This window comes from Centruroides sculpturatus, unplaced genomic scaffold (assembly GCF_000671375.1).
Source record: "Centruroides sculpturatus isolate CEXI.00-Female unplaced genomic scaffold, Cexi_2.0 scaffold2464, whole genome shotgun sequence".
NCBI lineage: Eukaryota > Metazoa > Arthropoda > Arachnida > Scorpiones > Buthidae > Centruroides > Centruroides sculpturatus.
In genome coordinates, this window is record NW_019386606.1 from 4,550 (window position 1) to 28,488 (window position 23,939).

The window sequence follows — 23,939 nt, forward strand, 5'->3', positions numbered from 1 at the left end:
AAATTATTTATAATTATTAATATTAATAAGAGATGGCGCCTAACGCTTACCTCTAGTACCAAATTGATTACGTAATTTATTTAATAATTAGCATAAAACTAGCCCAATAGATTTTCGGCAGTCTGTTGGTTGTAGCTATATTATATATCGGGTTGGAGATGTTTGTAACCAATTATTGTTCAAATAATATAAATTATCAATAAAATCATTATCAAAGCAAGCTCTGAGAATACTGTGAAATGACAGAAGAGTTTAAAACTGAATGTAAAACAATCTATTATAGCCGGTATCTTTTCCTAAAACACAACATAAAAAGGCATGTACTCAAAGTCTTCAACCAAGTTAAATCACATGTAATACACCAACAACTACTGGATTATATTGGACTATTATATTGCAATATAATAGCCCGATATAATCCGGTAGTTGTTGGTGTATTATGTATGTACGTCAGGTTTGTAGATGTTGGTTTATTTAAATTACACAAATAACACAAAACTTAATGCTTAATGTATACAAGCGTAAAAGAATAAATTTATACACTTGATTCTGAACAGAGTTAGTTATAGCACACACATTCTCACCTGACATATTTGCTCCTGCCATAATTCCAGTCACACCACTGAACAACACTGCAAATACTGTTGCAAAATTTGTAGGTTGGTCTGTCGTATAATCTATTGTATAGTTACCTGGAAAAAAACAAATTAATATTTCGTTTTTAAAAAATTATCATCACAATATTTAATTTTAAATAATTCATTCAAGTTCACAATAATTATTTAATTTCAGAAAATTTCAATAAATTAGACGACGATGACAATTATTTTACACTTACAGAAATTTAATTAATTTCTTGACAACTTGGTATGAATTTTAAGTTAAAAATTAATGTTTAAACAGATTTTCTTTCATAAGACTCGAGTATTTTATAAAATTTATACATGTGTCCGAAACTTCTTGCTAGCTAGCTAGAAAACCTCTTGGTGATGAGCCTGCTGCAGCATTGAGAGTACTGCATTGCAGTTTGTGACAAATTCCATACTGATAGGTCTCTCTGCCTGAATACAGGTAAGCACTTTCTATCCATTCTCTACTATGTCCACTATGTAACTTATCTTTTTCCCCGAAGACTTATTTTTATTGCTTTGATTTATAAAATCCGACAAGTTGTTGTGTATTACCATGTATTGCACATAGAATAATATAGTTCTTGCCATATTTGTCTGCATTTGTTTACCATTCTCACTATTCATGTACAAATGCTGTCTGTCCTTAAGTTTTGGACACATCTGTAATATTTGTACAATTGCAAAAGTTTTCTATGGAAATAAGCTTTGATGATAACACATTTCTCTTCCAAATATACAATTTTTACCCCGTGCAAACACTGAAAACATTAAAACACTGGTTACATTGTAATGGTCATCAGGAGGAGGTTATTGATTTGGGGACTAAATGTTAGACATATTGATTCTGGTGAGAAGTATGATGTTTTCTATTAGCAATTAGCAATTGTAGGCCTGGCCGAATTTAAGACAGCTATAGAAAAAAAAGGCGCTCATTGTAATCGCGGTATAAAAAAGACTTGCCAATTTCCTACAAACTAAATTTATACTTCCTTCATAAATTAATATATTGAAAAATTTTCAAAATAGCACTAAAAGAGAACTTACTCAAATACATAAAACAAAGAAGAAAAAATTATTCCTGATATTTAATATTACATTCAAATCTTTGTAACTAAATAAGTAAAGATTGGATTTCTTCAGGCTATCTTTAAACTAAAAATTAAACATGAAAACTACATTATCTGAATATGTGTACCTTTAATCAAAATTATACAGTTTCTATATTTATGTCTAGCCAAAAGACAGTCCAAAAGAATCCATTCTTTTGATATTAGATTATTATTGATATGACGTACAAGCAAGTATAATAAACTGAAACAATGCATGATTGAGATAATTATAAAATTTTAAAAAGTTAAAACAATTTATTTATAAATAAAAAGAATAGTGTTGAAATTCCTATTCTCTGATTAGTTGTAATTCTTCAGTGTGCATGCTTTTCTGTGAAACAATTACAGTAATTGGGTTATTTGTTCAACAGAACAAGAAAAATTTTCTTTCTTTTAGTCATTGCTATATGCAAACATCACTACTTTCTTCCTTTTACATTTCAAATTTTGTTTCTAAACTTAAAGTATAATTTAATAACTACTAAATCATAAGCTGCAAGATTAATTTCTGGCTCAAAGCAATTTGGTCTAAAGATAGCACGAGATGGCAGCCTAACCATCTAAGTTTAATAATTTTTTAACTGAATTTACGAGGGCGGTTTTTTCAAGCTCCGATGGTCCATAAAACAAAGACAAGTATAAATAACAAAATGAATTTATTACCAAAAGTTATGTACAAACATGGTTACTTTTCGACATAATCACCATGAAGATTGAGGAATTTGTAATATCTGTGGACGAGCTTTTCCATCCCCTTGTCATAGAATGTTGCTGCCAGTGAATTGAGATGACTTTAACAACATTGTTTTGAAGATCGTCATTAGTCTCAAACTTCAGCCCTGCTAGCCACGTTTTCAGTTCAGGAAAGAGGTGGAAGTCTTCACATATTAAAAAAGTTTTAAGCTGGGTGGAAGTTTTCACCACCTTTAAACATCAAGCATATAGTCCTGATTTAGCGCCAAGCAACTTCCACCTCTTTCCTGAAGAGTAAAAGTGGCTAGGAGGGCAGAGGTTCGAGACTAATGACGATCTTCAAAAAAATGTTAGAGCCCATCTCAAGTCATTGGCGGCAACATTCTATGACAAGGGGATGGAAAAGCTCGTCCACAGATATTACAAATTCCTCAATCTTCATGGTGATTATGTCGAAAAGTAACCATGTTTGTACATAACTTTTGGTAATAAATTAATTTTGTTATTTATACTTGTCTTTGTTTTATGGACCATCGGAGCTTGAAAAACAGCCTACATCATAGAATATATACATAAACAAAAAAACCAATCTGGAGCAGGACTTGACCCTGCAATATCCTTTTATTGTATAGATGTATTATCAATTACACTATCTAGAACTTCGTCTGATCTTTGACTTTATTTCAATTAATTTGAGAGAGAACTATATGAGTCAATAGCCATGCACTAGAGACAATTCCATATTCTGCCCATAATGGCTGTAAACCAACTTAACTTTCACCTTAGTATGATACGTATATAAGTAGGGTCTTCCAAAATGAATCCTACCATTTTAAATTACTGTACTTATATTAATTATCTGAGAAGTACAAGATGTACACCAATTGATAGTGTAAATGTCCAAGTTTCATCCCATCTGCATTCAAACATCTTATTGTTCTACTACCTCTAAGAAGTGTCATAAACAAAAATGACAACTCAACAATAGAGAAGGCATTTTGTGTTCTGCAGCTCAGAGTCAGAGTCATTCACCATCATGTAATATGAGTTATCTGCAGGAGCCAGAGAATTCTGACTGCTGTGAGAGGAATGGTAATGGATGTGCGTGAATATGAGAGTGTGGGGGATGTGCATACATACAGTACATAAAAATAACCAAACCAAAACTTTTTAAGTTACCAAATTCTTGCAGTTAATGACTTGGTAATTATAAAGTTTAGGGTTCTGTTGTTTTAAAAGTTATTAAATTATACATAAAAGCTAAACATTATACAAATTAATTTGAATGTACTTACTCCACAAATTTTCCTTGAATGTCTCCCAATTGAATCCAGTATAATTGGCACGTGAAATATTGTATTGTCTAATATAAGTATTTTCTTCCGGCAAAGCAACAGAAAAAGGTTTTTGTGCCATGAAACTAACAAACACAGATGCAGCACTTGCAATAACGACAAAAAAAATTATTAACGAGGTTCGTGCAAACATCGAAGCGCCGATAAGACACACAATTAGATTAAAAAAATTAAGGAATGATCCATACAAAAAACGCCACCAAAATTCTGATGGAAAGTATGAAGTTATACTTCCTGAAAGAAAAAAAAATTTTTTTTTTTAATTGTACTGTACATTTAGATACAGTATTAAAACTTGGATAAATAATAATTTTATTTAATTTTTAGAGTAAAAAAACTAATAATAAGTTAGCTCATAAGATTATTACACGATTCATCATCTGAATGTAAACAAATTTAAATTAAATTAAGTTAGATAATTATTAAATTAAAAAAAAGATTAGAATATTTTTGATAGGATTTTATATATATTAAATATACATAATGATTTATAATCATATAAAATTTTATTATTGGAGGATAAGTTTTACACCTTGTGGTGCACACGGTATTACGTTCCTTTAAATTTCAGGTTTTTCTGGCAACTTATATAATATATTCCTTTCAATTATACTATCATTTCTCTATAAGAAGCATCCTCTTACTCAAACATTTCATATCAGTGAGTGAGGTCAATGTAGGTTTATAAAATCTATGTTATAAAACAATTGACATTTTTGATTTAATAATTATCTAATTTTATTTTTTATATTTCTTTGTATTTAAAATAATTTACAAATGATAATGCCAGATTAACTATCAGGCTAAAACTTGGCTAATTAATAACATAAACATTACATAATTTGGACTAAAGATCGGCCATCCTCTTATATTAAATAAATGATAACAGCATAACCTTTAGTCCAAATTATGCAATACCTACAAAATTAATCAGCCAAATTCTTGTCCAATACATTAGATACTTGCTAATCCAACCATTCTTTGCTTAGAGGAGTATGAAATTAACAAGATTGCCAGAATGCGGAAAGTGCAAGAAATGATGTGACACATTGCCCTTCAGTACCAATTCATTTTAAAGGCAGGCAAGCAAATAATATGGCATGTTGACATGCAATACAGTACACTGAAATGAAATCTGAGTAAACAGGAAAACAAGATGTGTGACACAAGTAACATTTTCATGGAAATGGAAGCAACGAGCAATCACACTGGTGAATATGCCAGATTACTGAGATGCCTGATTATTAAACACCAGATTAGCAAGAGTGTACTGTAATTAATCTGGTCATATTTCATCACAAGATTAATTCAGATTAGTTTTCTTTATGAAAATAGTTTATATTCAGATTATGTAAGTTTCTAAAATAAATAAATAAATAATAATAATCTCTTAAAGTTGTGTATTTAAAGTCAAAAGACCATAGAGAACCACCTCCATTACAGTTTTACTTAAAAAAATATTAATTTTTAAATAAATATTATAAATTTGATTATATATTTCATATCATCAATTGATAAAATTTTGTTTTATGTAGGTATTTTATATGTTATATGTTAATATTTACCTGATGGTCCGAAATCATCTACAAATCCTTCAATACATCCGGTGACGTAAAGTGCACTTGAAAATACATTTGCCAGAAAAAATAATGTTCCAATACTTCCTCCAAATTCAGGACCTAAGGCTCTACTAATCATAACTAATTTTATTAAGAGAAATAACTGATATAAAAACAAATATAAAATATTGATTAAAGATACAATATTTATACTTATAGAAATTAATTTTTTAGAACCGTACATGTTAATTATTTCAGAAATTTGAATGTTAGTGTATGTGCCTGAATCAATAATTAATAATAATTATTGATTAAAAATTAATTAAAAATTAATAATAATAATAATAATAATAGTGTATGATGCTTAATGGCATTATTAAGACTAGAGTAGAAAATTAACTTTTTGGGTTTTTTTTCACAGGTACTGTACATTTTGATGCAATATTGTATTCTATAAAGTGTCCCATGGTCAAGGGTATGTGGTTACATATCTCAATCACTTTTACAATTATACCCCCACTTGCTCCATTTGAGGATGTGTATGGCTACATATATAACTATTACTAATCATGTGTTACATCTCAACATATCTGAACATAGAAAAGGTATAGGAAGCTATAAATTTATCAGCTGCACTATAATCTCGTGGAACCTCTGTGTGACTCGTCATTAATTTAAGAGGCAAATATCTGTAAATAAAAGATATTTTCGCTAAAAAAAGAAAAGGAATACTAATAAATGAGACTCCTAATATTCTATTTAAAAAAATGGGACTTAAATTAGCATAATGAGATGAAAAATCTCTGTCATAATAGTGCTATGTTGGAATAAAGTCACAAGGCATAGCTACCCAAAGAAGCATAACATTATGCCAAGTTATTGGTATGTGTGTCAACATATAGAAACTTCCTAACGATGCGATATGTGTTCAATATTGCAGCTTTCTGTAGTGCCATGTATTTTTTTTTTATTAAGATTTAACATTTCTAGACTTGTTTAGTGTATGTGATATGACATTAGTGGAAGAGAGGACAATAAGCACAATAAATACACTATGCATCTTCCACAGATGCCTAATTTCTTGGGTGATGGAGTGTACTTGTTGATTTTATTCAGTGTTAGCATTTTTAATGTTATGAGTATTGAATGAAAATGTCTATAAGTAACCTTATTACATTTGTCAATGAAAGCAATGTCAGTTCTATTTGTGATGGATTGTTAGTCTTATTTTTCTGTTACTAATTCTAGTGTATCATTTTAATCATTTTATTAGATTAATATCTGTAGTAGAAAATATTTACAAAGGCAAGTTAGCTCAAACTCTTAGTCTATTACAGTAATGTCATAAATACTCGGATGAAAATTTTAGAAAAAGTTGTGCTGCGCTCTCTCAAGAATAAAGCATTGGAAATGCAACATAACAGCATTGACTATGATTGCATGTGGAAAGGTGTAAACATTGAATACGGTTTTGATGAGCAGAGTTTAATATACTGAAACTAAAACTATACATATATAATGAATAAAGCATGACTAAAACAAAGTATTGATTCAGAAGAGATTAACATGTCAAGTAAAGAGGTTCCTGACTTTGATACTATAGAAAACAGTGGTATATAACTTACTTTACTTACAATAAATATTTGTCGTCTCAAGCCATCTATTTTTTCAAAAAAAAATTTGTGGGTGATAATATGAAAATTAATGCAGTTTAGATTTGAGTAAATATGATATTAAGATCACGAAAGTTTCATTATATAGCATAAAGGATACAATAAGCACCACCACCTTCAACAGCTCCGTTTGTAGATATTGCACAAATTGATAAGACAGTTGCAACAAGAATAATATATGCGAGCAAAAGCTGAGCAATCATTAACAACAAGCCATCAAAGCCAACAACGAAACCTATATTAAATATATAATTCTGAATTATAATTCTAATACAAATAAATTGTTTACTTTTAAATGAAAATTCAAAACATTTCATAATGAAATATTAAAAATGCTTAATTAATCTGTAGACCAATATCTGTAGTAGAAACTGTAGTAAAAAAAACACTGTTATGTTTAAATCAAACTATTCTTATTTTATATAAAAGTTATAAAACAATTAAATAAAATTACTCCTTATTTGTAGAGAGCATATACCAAACGAATTATGAAATTAAAAACTTATCTTATTCTTAAAACTGAAGTTTCAACTCCGATTTGTCCAATTTTTACAAATAAAAAGGAAAAAACTTCCTTTCGGAAAACTAATTGATAGTAAGAGAATTACCATATGTTAAATATTATTTTATATATCTTTGAATAATGCTTTAAAAGGAGATAATGATCTTGTTTTAAGGCATTAAATGGTGGTACTAACAGAACCTTTTTAATCCTATCCATCATATGCTGAATGATGAGAATGGAGCCTGACAAATGAGACCAATTGCTCCTGAAAATTTCTGGGGCGGTCGTTCACCTGGATTTGATCCCGGGTCCCACAGCAGTAGATTGAAGTCTTCTTAACTTTCTCAACCATCTGGCAGTCGAATTAAATTTGAGGCAATGAAAAGCAAATCATTTTTATTGCATTAATAAAAATTATTATGAGAGCTAATTTCTATTCGGTTAATGAAATAGCTGTCAAAGTAATATTCAAATCTTGCTTGAAGGTGACTAACATGTGAAAAGCAGTACTCATATTTGTACAAACAAAACTAATTGGCTTCTGATTATGGACATTAAAACTCATCTAGAGTTAAATAATGCTATTAAAATTGTTTATTTTTCACTTTTATAATTTAGAAACAAAAAAATTTCGTAAGGGAATCAGATAATTTTTATAAATTTTTGGCAGTATTTGGATGTTTTTAACCTTTAAATAAATGTGTATGTTTATACAGTAATACCCCAAACTTACGCAATAGGTGGGACCGAGAGATAACCGTGTAAGTCAAATTCACGTAAGTCGGAATATAATTTCGCAATTTGTGTAAAATCCAAGTTGGACGTACGTAAGCTAATAAATGTTCTCGTTAATCTTATCTCGTCTTTTGATTCGTTCACGGTTACAAGAGATCACCACAATAGAGTCTCTAGAGTCTTCGTAGATATAACAAACACAGAAATAAATAACACAAAATAAATTGTAGCTATGCGTCGATTCCGCGCTGCACGTCCGAACATGTAAGCCGAACAATAGTGTGGGGGGAAGTGAGTAATCAAAACTTGCGTGGCGCTCAAACAAAAGACGAATCGACGAGATTTGAAAATTGCGTAACTCCGGGTTCACGTAAGTCGAAGTATTACTGTATAATAAACTTTAAACATTTATTCATTATATAAACAATACATAAATTTGATATACTATTATATTAATTATAAGAAAGATTATATACTAAGTATTTTAAAATAAACAACAAGAGACAATTATGGCTAAACAAAACAAGACAATTTTTAATAAATTACCTATTCGAAGAAACAGAAGGGCACTAAACATCGAAAGACATACTGGTGCGAATACTCCAGAAAATGTTCCCAATTTTCGACTATTTTCTCCATTATTTACACTGTTCTCGTTACTTTGACTGCTACGAATACCACTTAAACTTTGGAATAACCACGTTTGAGGTGAAAAGGAAGTCCTGTTGGATGACTGAATATTTACATCTCCTGGAATCAAATTTGCAGTATCTAAAGTAACGTTGCTTCTATTTCCTGAATTACTGCTTTCTATGGTATCAATGGAATGATTTCTATTGCTCATTTTACAAGCGATGTAATTTGATAAAGCAAGATTAAATCTGTAAATAAAATTTTATTTATTAAAATATTTTAAACAGTAAAAATTTATAACAACAAAACTAATGTAATATTTAATATAGACAACTTAAAATATTAGAATAATTAATTAAATGATTAACCATAATATAATCCAATAAAAAGAGACTCATTAATAATAAACTAGGAGAACTTCATTCCTGACTGAAGCATAGTAATGGCTTGCAAACTCATATTAGATCATTAAGGGACACTAAATTGAAGTGATGAATCATTTCATTTAACACTCCTTACCATAATAAACCTTGCAAGTTATAATATGTTACTATATATATATAGGTTAAAGGCATATGTAGTCAAGTTTTCAAGGAAAATGGAAAACGAAGATCAGTACTAACTACTCAAAAAAATATTTGGCAAGAGATTCACTGTATTTCAAATGCCAAGTAGGGCACATTCTTTTGTTTATGTTCTTATACAATGCAAAATTTTCCCATTGACTTAACATGGGGATGGCTTTTCACTCACAATATCTCCCATTCTAGATCAAATTTAAAATACATACTTCATCACAACATGCCATTTTATTACTTCTATTAATGCGTAAAAGTTCATTCAAATTGATCAAGTCATTACTTCACAGAACATATTTCAACAATTTGTCAATTTGAGTTGCTGTGCTTCAATTAAAGAATGAATTGAATTGATGGAATAAGGCAATGCAACATTTGCCTTATTCAATCTGCCAACAGAAGGTGCTTTCTATGGGGAAACTATTACCTATTTAGGTATTACCTGTAGAACCCAGAGAACTCCACGCGACCAGCCTGTGTTAGATAATTTTTTACTTATTCTACACGATATTCCAAAAAGAATGCTACCATTTTAAATTATTCTAATTATGTTAATTATCATCCAAAAACATTGTAATGTAGATTATAACATTGGAAAACTATTCAAGTATCACATTTGTCCATTACAGTTTCTCAATGCGTGTACCTCGTGTCACGTGGTGCACATCCAACCGATACTTAAATTCTTTCTACACTCACTATAGCATATCCATTGTCGATCCTCCCACACCAGTCTCAATTCTACAGCTCCTGCAGATTTCTCATGTGCAATGATGACTGAGAACTGCAGAATACAAAATGCCTTCTATTGCAGGAGTTGCCATTTTCATTTACGGCACTTCCTAGAGGTAGTAGACAACATGTTTGAATGCAGATAAGAGATAAAACTCGATAGTTACTCTATTGATTGGTGTATATCGCATACTTCCGGAATAATAATTAATGTAATTACAGTACTTTAAAATGGTAGCATTCGTTTTAAAGACCCTGCACTATTCTTTGTTTCCTATGTTTCAAATATTTTGCTGAACCATTCTATGAACTTTTCTTCCTAATGATAGAGGTGATAGACCTGAGTTTTTGCTGTTTTTGGACTTTATGTTTATGTTCTTTTATTGTTTTTAAGCTCCATTATAGCAAGTGTTTTTTTCCTGCTTTTTAAATTTGTGTGTTTTGGTTTATTACAGAATGAACTGGTTTGATTAATGTAAGATAAAAATTACACAGGAAACATTTAAAAAATTTATTAAAATATTTCTAGATATAAATTTGTTTGTAGCTTTGTTTGGACGTGATACTTTAGTTTACATCAGTGATTCTCTGGGGACACCTAGTGATTTTCCAAAGTACACTTTTACGCTGTTTAGCCAGAGAAAAGAACATTTCATGCATCACATATCTCTTACAGGATAGACAAAATACTTTGGCATACAATCTATCATTACCTAAGATAATGCTTACAGGAAAAAGTGGATGGCAGCTTAGAATGCCCATAGTTCATTTGTGACTTGGTTTAAGTGGTTTGTGGATTAATAACTTTGGGAACAACGATCATTATACATTAACAAAAGATGAAGATAGCTTTTAGAAAGCTAAAAATATTTGTTAAATAAACTTTTGTTGTTGGATTTTGAAAGGTTTTTTTTGAATATTTATTTGAACAAATCAAATATAATGTAAGTTTTAATGTAGGTTTTAATAAGTCTAGACCTGATGAGAGAAAAATATGTAATTTTATCTATTTGTTTCAAAGTACAATAGAGTCTCTATAGTCTCACTTGCATCTGATATGTCTAATAATATAATACTCCACAGGATGGTGCACATGAAATTTTCATGCTACCACTTGCCAATGTATGCAACAGAGTGAGACTGATGTATTGTGTGTATACTATCAGTTGCTAATTGTTTGTTTCATGTGTGGTTGGCAAAACAGTCATAATCATGGTCACAGATTAATTAATCATATTAATCAAGTGTTGTTACTACTGTACAATATGCACATGCATACAAAACCCAGCAATCTGACACTTGGCAGTCCAATACTTGTTGGATTACAGAGAATCTACTCTGTTTATAATCTACTTTTCTGCTATAAATACTAAAACTTATTCAACTATCTGAAATTAAACACACATTACATAAAAAAATATAATCACTACTTACTTAAATTTCTTAAACCAAGCTTTTCGTCATCAAAACTTGAGACTTGTATAACAATGACAGATCAAATATGCTAATAGTTTTAACATTCTGAAACAAATTAATAGGTCCTCATTAAAATATGCTTCACAACTTAATTGTATACATACATAATATATGCATTCGATAAAAATAAGCAAGTAAATGACATAGTAACATCATCAAATTACACACACAGACCAACAAAATATGCAGGGTTTCCTATACAGCCACAAAGCTGGATGTATGCATTATGCTCTGACCTTTCTGTATAGGCTACTCGGTCGTCAATTAGCTACACAGAAAGGTCAGTTGTCACAAATGTATTCTAGAACTTTGAAATAGAAAAATTGGTGATTCCTATTTCGAAAGACTGCATCTTTAATTTTTAATGTTTTAAACTTAATTACCATCAAGCATTATTTTACAAGTAAGATTTTAGTGTTTATCATGATACATAGAAGACAATAACAAATATTGCTGGCTCATGTCTCTATCATTTCTATACTTCTTAAAAATAAACATTTTGCTTGATCATACAGAATAACAGTCAAAGATAAATACAGTGATACCTCGGTTTTCATCGATAATCCATTCAAAAGAATCAGCGAAATCTGAAACTGATGAAAACCAAGGCAATTATTTCCATATGAATCAATGTAAATCCAATTAGTTTGTTCTAGACACTCCAAAATACATACCAAAAACACATTTTATAGAGAATAAATATAGTGTTTAATACTAAAAACAATAAATAATTGATATAAAAGTGGCCGATTTCAGCAATCTTAATGTCACTCTTGTATTTTTCAATGATTTCCTTCATCAACTCGATCGTGTTCCTAACCTTCTTTGAAGGGCTGATGGCTTTGGAAACTTTCTTTGTCCTATGAGGGAGCAAAAAGGAAAGGAAAGCAATGGAATTGTTTGGCTAGAGGCACGGGGTAATAATGCTCACACAATGAAAAACAATGCCACACTGAGCAGGAAAATGCATGCGTCGCCCTTTGTTTTCGCAAAATTAGCAGCAAGGTTATGCGGGAATGGTGACAAAATCCGAGACAAATTTTTCGCAGGAAAAAAATCAACAAAAACCGAAACCGGCGATAACTGATGTCAATGAAAACCAAGGTATTACTGTATAATAAATTAATTAATCAACCAAAAAAACATATTTCTATCTTTAGTTTTGCCAGAGAATAAATTTAGCATCAAATATTTTTTGCCTAATTTAGGCCATCTTAAATATTTAACAGACTGATACTGCACAAATGGGATATGTTTTTATTTGGTAACAGCATGCATTTGATAACAATATATAGAATTCTTTTCATTATATATCAGATTATTTGTGGACTACTAGAAAGAATTCTATATTTAGCAATATAAGTTGTATTTTTATCACTGTAGACAAGAATTAAGTTTAAATTATAATAGAAAATTAATTCCAGAAAATTATTAGAAGAGAAGGGTTTAATGATTATGAAGCATTTATTTATATTTGTTATGGACATATAAAAACAATGCAGAATATTGAAGGTATGTGGAAAGATGCATTGAAGTTAGATGTGAGTGAGGAAAACGCTTAGTGAAATTAGCAGATATTGTGAGTTATAATAGACTATGAGCACCACACATTTGATATTTGACAAATGTTGAGCAAACATTTGGGCAATAGCAAGTAGTTTAAAGGATGTATTCGTGTCTTCGCTCAACAAATACTCAGTATTTGTCGTTTGCCACTCCTTGCTGTATATTGTGTCAAATCAAAGAGGATGAATCTCTCAAATTTGTACTTATCATAACAAACAAACATTCAGCAAATGATCATGTACATGTACAGTACAGTACATGTGCTTGCCATATGACAAACACTTTGGCATTCTGCAAAATTCCAAATGTGTGCAGCCTATAGAGAATATTAAATATAAGTTAAAGAATAGCAATACTATAAAAAAAAAAAAGTTTAAAATAGTAATTTCATTCATTTAGTTACTATTTGGGCCACAATTTGAAAAAAGTTATAGACCTATAAATTCCCACTGTGTTAAGGAATGACAGACAGACTGTTGTCTGTCTGTCATTCCTTAATCTCTTGAACGGAGTTAGAAAGATGAAAATCGAGAGCAGATATGGAAAGCTTAGGGGTAGGAGGCCCCAATTAACTATATACAAACTTCCGGTCTGTGCCAAAAGTCGTGTTATTTCAATTCAATAGTTCTCCTAAAACGAGTTATATAGATGACTGGCACAACTCTACTGTTAAAGGGAAAGTAATGTAGAGGAGCAAGACATTACTAATTTGAGGTGGAGAGAATATATTTTAAATTAAATAGATTAAAAATTGCAGTCTGCATTGTGATAATGTCACAATAAATAATTGCTCATTTAAGTTTTTGTTTTACTTCAACAAACATTTCCACCAATTGTTAAAGACGGAAAAATTAACTACTGGCTGACAAATTGAAATAAACTGTCGTGAACAACTAACACAATTTGTTTACATTTGACTAAAGCTTCTTGGAATTTGAACATTTTCGCAACCGACTATGCAAGATTCCAAATTTAATTTCGTATGTCTCAGAAAATAAACAACGTAGTTAAATTAAGAGTAATCCAAAAATATTCTTTCATTCTTAAACATTTGAGTTTGTGCCAACTTAAATTAAAAAGACACACATTCATTCAGTTAATGTATTTAAAACAGTTGTCTTCTGAAGATGAATCGACTGCATCTCCAACTTCTACAAAAAAGAAAATTTTGGCTTCATTTTATACTCAATTGAAAAAAATGATTTTATAATATAACAAAAGCTGAAAATGATGCCAAAAATAATTCACATCAGAATGAATCTTTTATAAAGAATGTTAAAAAAAAAAAAGGCTGTGTATAAATATGTTAATAAACATAGATCGAAAACTCAGTCATTTCTGTGATATTAACAACTTTGTGATTAGTATCGTGATTGACTTAATGGTTTCTGTGTGTCACTTCCAATGTGAAGAGAGGATAATATTTAAAGATATTCCGCATGTCTTTACTTCATTTTAGAGATAAAAAAACTCTCAAAAATTGTCTCTGAAGCTCACTAAAGTCCACTGAAACTGAAGCTCAACCCCTTCCCTTCCAGTGTGGACGTCATTTATGGACAGACCCTAACAAGAAAAATAATTAAATCTAACAGAAAAAACGGACCTAAGCTGATATAAATTACAATCAAACTGATTTTGTGTCGTCATTCTCTGCAATTAGCATTAAACTGAAGTGCCACGAACAATAAGAATTATATATAGTGAGATCTACATTATGAACAAGATTTAAAAGTCACTTGAACTAATGATCATAATGTCATTTGCAATGCAATATTGTACATTCTCAGATATTGAAGGATTCTCTAATATTTTTATGGAATAGATCTGTTCTCAAAAGTAACATTGGTACTTTTTGAAGATGGTACTAATTTTAAGCTGCTATACTGAAGTTTAAATAGATATATTATAAAAATGAATTTACAAAGTGATGCTATGCAATCGTTTATTCAATTGCTCACGATCTGATAGAAAAGGCCTTGCGATAGTCGACAAACATCTGTGTGTATGTACACACAGATGTTCCTTAACTTACTGTGTTTCGACATATATTTTGCACGTACGATGGCGATGCAAGTGAAACGAAAGAGTAAAAACTGTTAGAATTTGAATTCAAGCAGCTCGCACTTTGTAGTATCCTCAGTCCTGGAAGTGTGCTATATATTCTTTTTCTTTTTTTTCTGTACAATTTACAATGCAGTATACAATGTTACATACTATATAACCTTGCATATAGCCTGTTTTGTTTTATTTACAGTATTCGTTTTCAACTTACGATGTGTTTTTTGGAACATAACCCCATCGTAAGTCAGGGAGAGACTGTATACATAATAATATTAATTATATAGTCTAATTACTGTTTTATTTTATGAAATTTTGAAATCACATGATCTTACAGTATAAGTTTTGATAATAAATAAATTTTATCTATACTATGGGGGAAACCTATAGATCAACTGTTAATTCGAGAAGATTTAAAATACATTAACTGATATTTAAAGGTTATCTTCTTATCATATCATATATAAATTTTACTAATGAATAAAAAGTTATTTGTGTAACGCACTTCAAGTGAATTTCTTTAGAAAATAATATTTTTTTAATTGTAGTTTGTGTATTCAGTACATTTAAGTTTTCATTACGAAGACAAATACAGGCACCTATCAGGATTTTCAGGTTATACTTCAGCCAGTAAATAATTAAATAAAATTCAGCCTAAACATAGGGTGCAATCTTGTATTAAATAACTGCCTACCTTTAGGCTAAATTTCTTACTAGCCAAGGTATACACAACATAAAAAATTACCAGCATGCTATAAAGTGATTGTTATATTGGCAACTACAGAGTATCCGAAAACATACTGTGCAGCGAGAAATTTTTTAATGGCAAAGTTATACATGTGACCTGAAAGTTGTAAGGTATTGCGTACGGTCAACTCATACCAAATGAACAACTTACAGATCTCTTATACAAGACCATACGTATAACTTTAATGTCGTAACAAAATTCTACTTCAGAGTAACTTTCTAGACTGTGTATTTATACATTGCTCCCGCTATGTATTTAAATTCGACCACCGGAGCCCAGAGATAGGGGGCATTAACAAAACAATTCTCTGCATTTTAAGTATAAAAATACTACTACTTTCGGGAAATCATCAGTATAAAGAAAAACAATTTCAGACCAACTTCAGCTAACAGCATCTTTCAAAATGAATACACACAATATTCCTGAACCAAATCAAATGGTTGTGAGCCAAAATTGGTCCAAATAAAGATCTAAAAACATTTCTTGTTTACTTAAACCATTGGTTTCCTTACAGCAGCTACATTTTCTTCTTGAAACTTATAAAATGATACCAAGAATATCCTGATAATCCTCAAATTTAATGTATTTCACATGTGCTATTTTGTCTAACAAATTTTTGTAATGTTCAGATATAATAAAATCCCGAGTAAATCGCAACTGTACTGGAAATAAATTTAAATTATATCACTAAATTGAAAGACTCATATTTGTAATTTAGTATATTTATGCATTGCTGTATTATGTCAAGCTTTTACAGTATATGTTTTCTTATTAAAGACAAATTTTTGTCTTAATAGTTTTTAAATTTTTTCACATTGTGTGTCTGTATCACCCGACTGTTTTTATTTGCTCTGTTAGCTAATAAAACTGTTTCTGTTGTTGGATATTGATCTATCAGTCATACTTGCCCGAAAATCACAATAAAAAAACGTATTTTTGATACATTTATCGAGGAAATGGAGCAAAAAAAAACTAAAAATATTACTCTGTATTTCTATTTTTTCCTTATGGAATCATCTCCCTTTGACTTGTACAAAGTGTTATAAAATATAAGACATAATTAGTTTATTAACTAATCATCTTTCATAATTGATTTATTTTCATTGTTAATCTTTTATTGAATTTATAATAAGAGTTAAATTACTTTTAATGTTTTTTTCTTATAAAAGAATTGGAATGAATGGATAAATTTCTGAATTATAAATAATTTATATCAGGAAAATATTCTAAATATTTTCAGAATCATTATCAGGTATTATAAATTGTTCAGGAAAAGAGAATGAATTCATTAGTAGTAGGAAAATATAAATCAAACGATTAATATTCCCTACGTGACTTAAGACACATCCAAAAATATTTAGACACCTTTATATTCTTCAAATAAAACTCTAAATGGCAAGAAAGTGATGGTCTGCCAGCCAAAAACGATAAAAACACTAGCATGCAATTCTGAAAGACCTGGGTTTGAGTTCAGGTAGGCTCGAAATTTTCACGAGTGGGTTGACCCAGATTTGTCTGACCCTATCCCTTATCGTCTAGTTACGTCTCTTATGGGCTTCTTACTGTTTGCAGGCAGAAGAGAGCAAGTATGGGACTGAGGAATAGAGCAGGGCCCATTAGCCCTTTAGTGGACTTCTTTTGCCTTTCTTTTTTTTGAACAAATGAAATATGTAGAATGTTTTCTTTATTAATAAAAATAACATTAATTTGTAGGGTATAACTAAGAAACCCTAAGTTTCCTTGGCCACAGGGAAAAATCCCCAGCTCCCCTTTTGACAGCCCTGTTTACAGATGGTAGTAGTGATAGTTGTTGTAGTAAAAAATTAATTAATTAATGATAAAATATATAAAAAAATTTAATTTTAGATTTTATTCTTCTTTGAGTATAAGACTGTAGTTGAAGCTCCAGTACATTAAATAATGTACTAGAGTTACAACTAGTACATTATGAATGTGATAAAATATTGTAAAAGTTGAAGGTTTAAAGTTTCACTCCAAATAGATCTTTTCTTTCAGAAATTTATAAATAATTAATTCAAAATTAATTTCTAATTATTAATCTAGATATAAGACAACACAGTTGATTACCTTTAAGCCAAATTCCAATAATTAATTAATTAGCATAAATCTAGCTGAAAACAATTTGATCTTTAGTTATGTTCATTATCATCAACACACACAATTTATTACATTAATTAGTTTTTTCCTCTCTGATATAAATATCTTTTTAAGTACAGTAATAATTTTTGATGTTCTTATAAATAAATTATTTGTCTTCTAATTTAATCTCAAACAAGAGTTAAAGAAGATACACAGATTACAAAGTTATTCTATATTGTTTGCTTACATTCAGGGCCAGATTAAGACTTTTAGATGTTTCCTTAATCTAAAGTTCCAGATTTTTAGGCTACATTTAAGCTACTTTTTATAATTAATTAGCTCAGTGATTCTCAACCACTGTGCCGTGGCATTTTAGTGTGCCGCGAGATTTTTGAAGTGTGCCGCTACTGCGAATACCCATACGTAAACGACGTCGGACAAGTAATTCAATCGGTTCTACCTTCCTAGGGCGCGAAAAGAAGATCCAGACTTTAAAATCTGGTTCACAATATGAGATTAGCATTATCATTTTTACACCCAAATATAAATAAAGTTATCAAAAAACACCAAGCTCAAATTTCACATTAGATGTAATTTGTAATTTATCATTAAATAAACATTTCGTTTGCTTCGTAATGCAATCTCATTTTATATTTCATTGAAATTTATTATCGTATGCTATTTTTACAAAATATAAGTTTATTTTATTGTTATTGTGCCGCCAAATTTTTAAACTATTAAAAGTGTACCGTGACGGAAAAAAAAAGGTTGAAAATCACCGAATTAACTCGTATAATTTTACCTAAAAGAATGTGTTTATTCGCCAACCTGTTTTACAATTAGTAATTTCAAAGTTAATTTCCAATTTACAGTCTTAATACAAGACAGTGGCATACCTGTCTACTTTTAAGCCAAATTTCATAATTTAAAAATTAACATAGATTTAGACCAAAACATCCAGCTATTAAGTATGATCGATTAATCAAAGCTTCACTTATTGGGCTGCAAGACCTATACATTCCCACTATCATCTGTCTGTCGATCTCAAAAAGAGTTAGAGGGATGAAAATTGAGACCAGATAAAACAAATTTAGGAGCCAGAGGCACCAATTAACTACATAAAAACTTCTGGCCTGGATCAGAAGTCACACGACTTTTTAAATTAAAATTATTATTAAAAATTGCAGCTTGGCATTGCGACAACGTCACAATCGTGTACGTTTGATTTTTGTTTATATTTGGCAACCCAAAATAAATGAAAACAAAGTAGTCTCAACTAAAATATCTTAAGTTGCAAGCAATTTTGTATTTTTACTAATTGAAAGTTCTTTAAATTTATAAGATATGATTTTATTTTAAACTATCAGCATGTTGAGAGCAATAGACAATATATGAATTTGGTTGATTACTAAAAATTGAATTATTATAAAGATACTTAAAAGATGGAATAAAAATTAATCATCTTTTCTTTTTTTCATCATATAGACATTCCAAATTCATTATTAACTATTAACATGACTTAACTCAGAGTACTGAACTAACTTCCAAATGCCAATACAATACAATTATGATTTCGGTAAGAGTTGTATTCTTGGAATATTATGTAAATTAATATTCACAGATCATCATAGATTCTTACAGATCAATTATTTTTATAGAAATACATTTAAATCTAAAGAATACGGCAAGGAAAATTTGTATATAATTTTACTTGGAGTTCAAATAAAAAGGTATTCAAACACCTAGTGTGGCAATTGTACAGTGTCTGTCTACTGAGAATTTATATATGTTATACGAGAAAATTTTTCCTTATAAAAATTCAACCGAATATTATCTGTACGTTGTACCAGTGGTTAAAAAAAGTGAATAACCTGTAAATATTGCTTCCTATGATTTGATTATTTGGATTTCATAAACAATTTTTTATGCTATGAATGTATAAACACACACAATAAAACTAGGTGGATCACAACTACAGTGTAATTAAATTCTATCACTTGACAGTTGTCATTTTTCTTACCTTTGAAAAATGTAACTAATGCTATTTTAAATTAATTACTTTAAATTTATAAAATAAAGTTACCGAGCAAAAATAGTGTAATTTAATGGCAGAAAATCTCGTGTAATGAGTTAAAATCTCATTAAAGAGAATACATCTACTTGGAATTCATATTCACAAAATGTATTTAGACTTTCCAAAAAAATTAATGATGATATTCTTTGACTCCTAAGTATAAACAAAGAGAATTAATGGGTAGATGTGCTTTGACAATTGCTTAACAAGCCATTGGCAGTAAGGTAAGAACAGTAGAATTGGTGAGATAAATTTTAATAAAAAAAATAGTACAACTGTACAGTAGACCCAGGCAAGCTCAACGGATAAGGCAATGAAGCAACTATCACAAGTGAAAAAAATGAGCAATTGAAAATGTCCAAAAGGAGAAAAATTAAAAAATAATAAGCCAAATATAATGAAGTCTCTTAAAATATACTTTGAAGTTGTTAATGAATAGTTCATACAAGAGTATCAGCACTATATTGGCAGCTGTTCTGAAAGAAGAGAAAACAAATCAGTTTTGTCTCAAGTACAAATTACTATTGAGCCAGAAATAAATAGAGCATCATGACATCATAGTATTGTGTGTTGATAGCTGTCAGATTAGATTCTGCAGAGTGATTCTACAGAGCTGTGCCAAACAGTTTTGGCATCCAATACAAACCTCATACCTGACACTCCTAATTCATGATTAATTAAACAAATTATTCTATGGATTCATTTTGGCATCCTGTAAATCGGTACCTGGGGCAGCATATGCCTACTTTTGTCCCCCCTTGTTACGTCACTGCTTGTAACAAAGTACAAAATTGCCTTGTAGAATTTATCACATAGGAACACTTTGATGAATAATATAAACCAGGTGTCGCAAACTCAAAGCAAAGGGCAAGTTAAATAGATGTATATCAAATACAGACCATATTCAATATTATTCGGTAAGCTAAAACATACCATAATTTAAAAAAAAAAAAAGCTCTAACAAATGTCCTTTTGTTACCAGGCCTTTACGATGTTTGAATTTTTCTGTTTTAGTCTCCACGATACATTAGAAACATTGATCTTTAGAAAAGAAATTGTCAAGGCTGTGGGCCGGATATGAAGCCTTAATGGGTAACATCCAGCTCGCAGATCGCCAGTTTGCAACCCCTAATATAGACTATTTTGTATAACAAATACATTTTGGGCTAATTGCTCCTCTTCATCCTTATTGTACAATTTGATAAAACTACAGAATAATTGAACTTCCTTATTGTAATTATCAAATTGCACAATAAAGACCGAAAAGGGACAACTAGTCCAAAATGCATTTCTCTCGTACAAAAATTAAGTGTATATTATCCATCAAAAGTGTTCCCTTGCGATAAGTTCTACATGGCAATTTTATGCTTAATACCNCGGCTCACGTATTTGTAAAATCTAAGTGTCTCGTACAACATGGAATTCATATAAAACGGAATTATCAACAGTGTTATAGGGGGGTCGACTGGTATCTAGATTGAGGACTATTTCAATGCATAGATATAGGCCTACTTTTCTCGAGTCGACTGTATTAGCCATTTTCCCATAGAAAGGCGCCATTTTCCCATAAAAATCTTTTCGAGAGGAATTCTACCTCGGCAGATTAGCCATAACTGAATAAACCAAATTAAATTGAACTTTACAATTCAAACTTTAACCTAATACAAAATTTCGATAACAACGATACTATCACGAAAACACGACAGGATGGCCCAAAAGTAGGTGAACCGAGAACTAGGAAAAACTAGTTACTGCGGTTAACTGTTATTTGGATCACGCTGTATTATGTTATCTGGTGTCGTGTTTGAAAAACCACTGATATAAACAAGCGCTATTGTACATGCAACAAACAAACAAGCTCGAATGTCGATATTATTGATTATGTAACTGGATTTCAAGCAATAAAATACGCCTGGTATTAATAAATTATAATATTTATAATTTTATATCGAAATCTATTATCTGGTAATCCACAAAATATTAGAATTTCAAGGTAAGAATGCCAAATTTTTGTTTGTTAATTCTCTATAAATTATAATTAAATATGATAGCAATTCAGTAAGTGCAAAGCACAGAATTATGTTAACATTTTGCTGTTTATGCAATTGAATGTTAAACAAATTGCAATCAAGGCCGATGAGAGGGGCCCCACCAGTGGCCGAGTGGATAAAACCACTGAGCTTATTGGATGGCCACGCGGAGATTTTCGGGTTTTTTTCCACGTTTGTAACACCTAAACAGGGCCAAGTCCTCCTAGGAGGCATCTTTCCTTGGATTATTTGCATAAGGCCCGCGTATTGTCTTGCCTTTTCACAAAAATCCAATACAATGAGAGAAGGAAGCCGCTGATGTATCCCTGGGGCACAGACCTATATAGGGGCCCAAGATGGAATTCGTGCAATAAAATTTTAGTCTAGATAATCAATTTATTTAATTTCATTATTAACATAAAAGAAACCGAGAGTGTTTTCTCGTAAGAAGGGTTAGAGGACCTCTGAAGGCTCTAGCCCCAATGCCCGTGATCGTTCTCCTTATCCATAATTATTATTTCTGTTTTTGTATAACTCTTTTCTCCCTGTGGGCAATAAGAGGTTCGGCCACTAATGGGTTTTAGCGAGCCCATTATGGGTTTGGCCAGGCCCGTAAGGAGACTTCAGAATTCAGCTTCGGATTTCCCATGAGTGGTAGTCTGCCACTTTAACCGCTCGCCCATCTGGCCCCTCATCCATGGTTATAACTTCAAATCTTCGGGAGGGCCCTATTGATCCCGGATCTCCCAGAACGGTAGGATGACATCTTAACCTGCTGGTGAGGATTGCCCTTTTTTTTCCCCATAGGATAACGCTCCACTGATTTAGGGTGTTACTAACGTGAAGAAAACTGACGTAAAACCACTGGTTTTACTCACTTTACCGTTTATAAGTTGATTTTTTTAGATTATATTACACATAATCCGATCCTAGCCCTTATATAGATTCAAAGTTTAGCATTACAGCCCCAGACCCCCCTTTCCTCTGACGACCCTGTTTATGTCAAACGTTACAGAGAGTGAAATAACCACAGCTTTAACTCATTTTCTAACTGATGAGCCATGTAAGCTGTGCAATTGTGGCGAAATTTGAAACCGGTGGTTTTTATTCTATCAGAAACAAATAAGCGTGTTTCCTGTTTCTCACGTGCTTTTTTTTTTGTTCCTATTTCGAATAAATCCATTGAGTACATTCAATTCTAATCAACGAACTACTTGGCATGAAAGGAATTATTGTATTTTCATTCATAACACACGAGAATTATATTTTGCCGTGTCTTCTGTCGTGAAAACACAGCTTTATGTTTTCTGTACAAATACAGGGAAATAGAGAAAATTAACTTACTTGAATGAAATCGATTTGAACGTTGTACACGGGGCTTAATTTGTTATGTACGCTGCTATAATAAAGACAGAGGTGTGTTCCAATATACTATATTTATTATCTAGTTCCTGCTGTCATATCATTTCGCAATGACATGAAAGCAAACTGTCAACCTGTTAAAGGGAACAGCCTGTCTGTTCAAAAGGAACTATTTGAAAGGAATGCCAACCTGTTCAAAACGAACAGACTATCTGTTTAGAGATTATAGCCTGTCCAAAAGTTACTACTAACCTGTTTATAAAGAACAATAGAAACAATTGACTGTCTGTTCAAAAGCATTCGCCTGTCTATTTACAGGTT

The 23,939-nt window shown here is 30.7% G+C and overlaps 1 protein-coding gene across 1 annotated transcript in view; it reads right to left on the reverse strand.

Annotated features, from left to right (window-relative positions):
- The window catches only part of LOC111615407 (solute carrier family 12 member 9-like), a 27,409-nt gene extending 3,708 nt beyond the window's left edge, over nt 1-23,701 (reverse strand). Inside the window, exons 1-7 of the mRNA XM_023356823.1 lie at nt 23,601-23,701; nt 11,639-11,725; nt 8,808-9,142; nt 7,122-7,256; nt 5,355-5,489; nt 3,730-4,023; nt 585-692 (exon numbers count right to left, since the gene is read on the reverse strand). Coding sequence (XP_023212591.1) covers nt 585-692; nt 3,730-4,023; nt 5,355-5,489; nt 7,122-7,256; nt 8,808-9,105 — 970 coding nt within the window. The 5' untranslated portion in view covers nt 9,106-9,142; nt 11,639-11,725; nt 23,601-23,701. The remainder of the gene's footprint in view (nt 1-584; nt 693-3,729; nt 4,024-5,354; nt 5,490-7,121; nt 7,257-8,807; nt 9,143-11,638; nt 11,726-23,600) is intronic.
- Nucleotides 23,702-23,939: the final 238 nt, after the last annotated feature.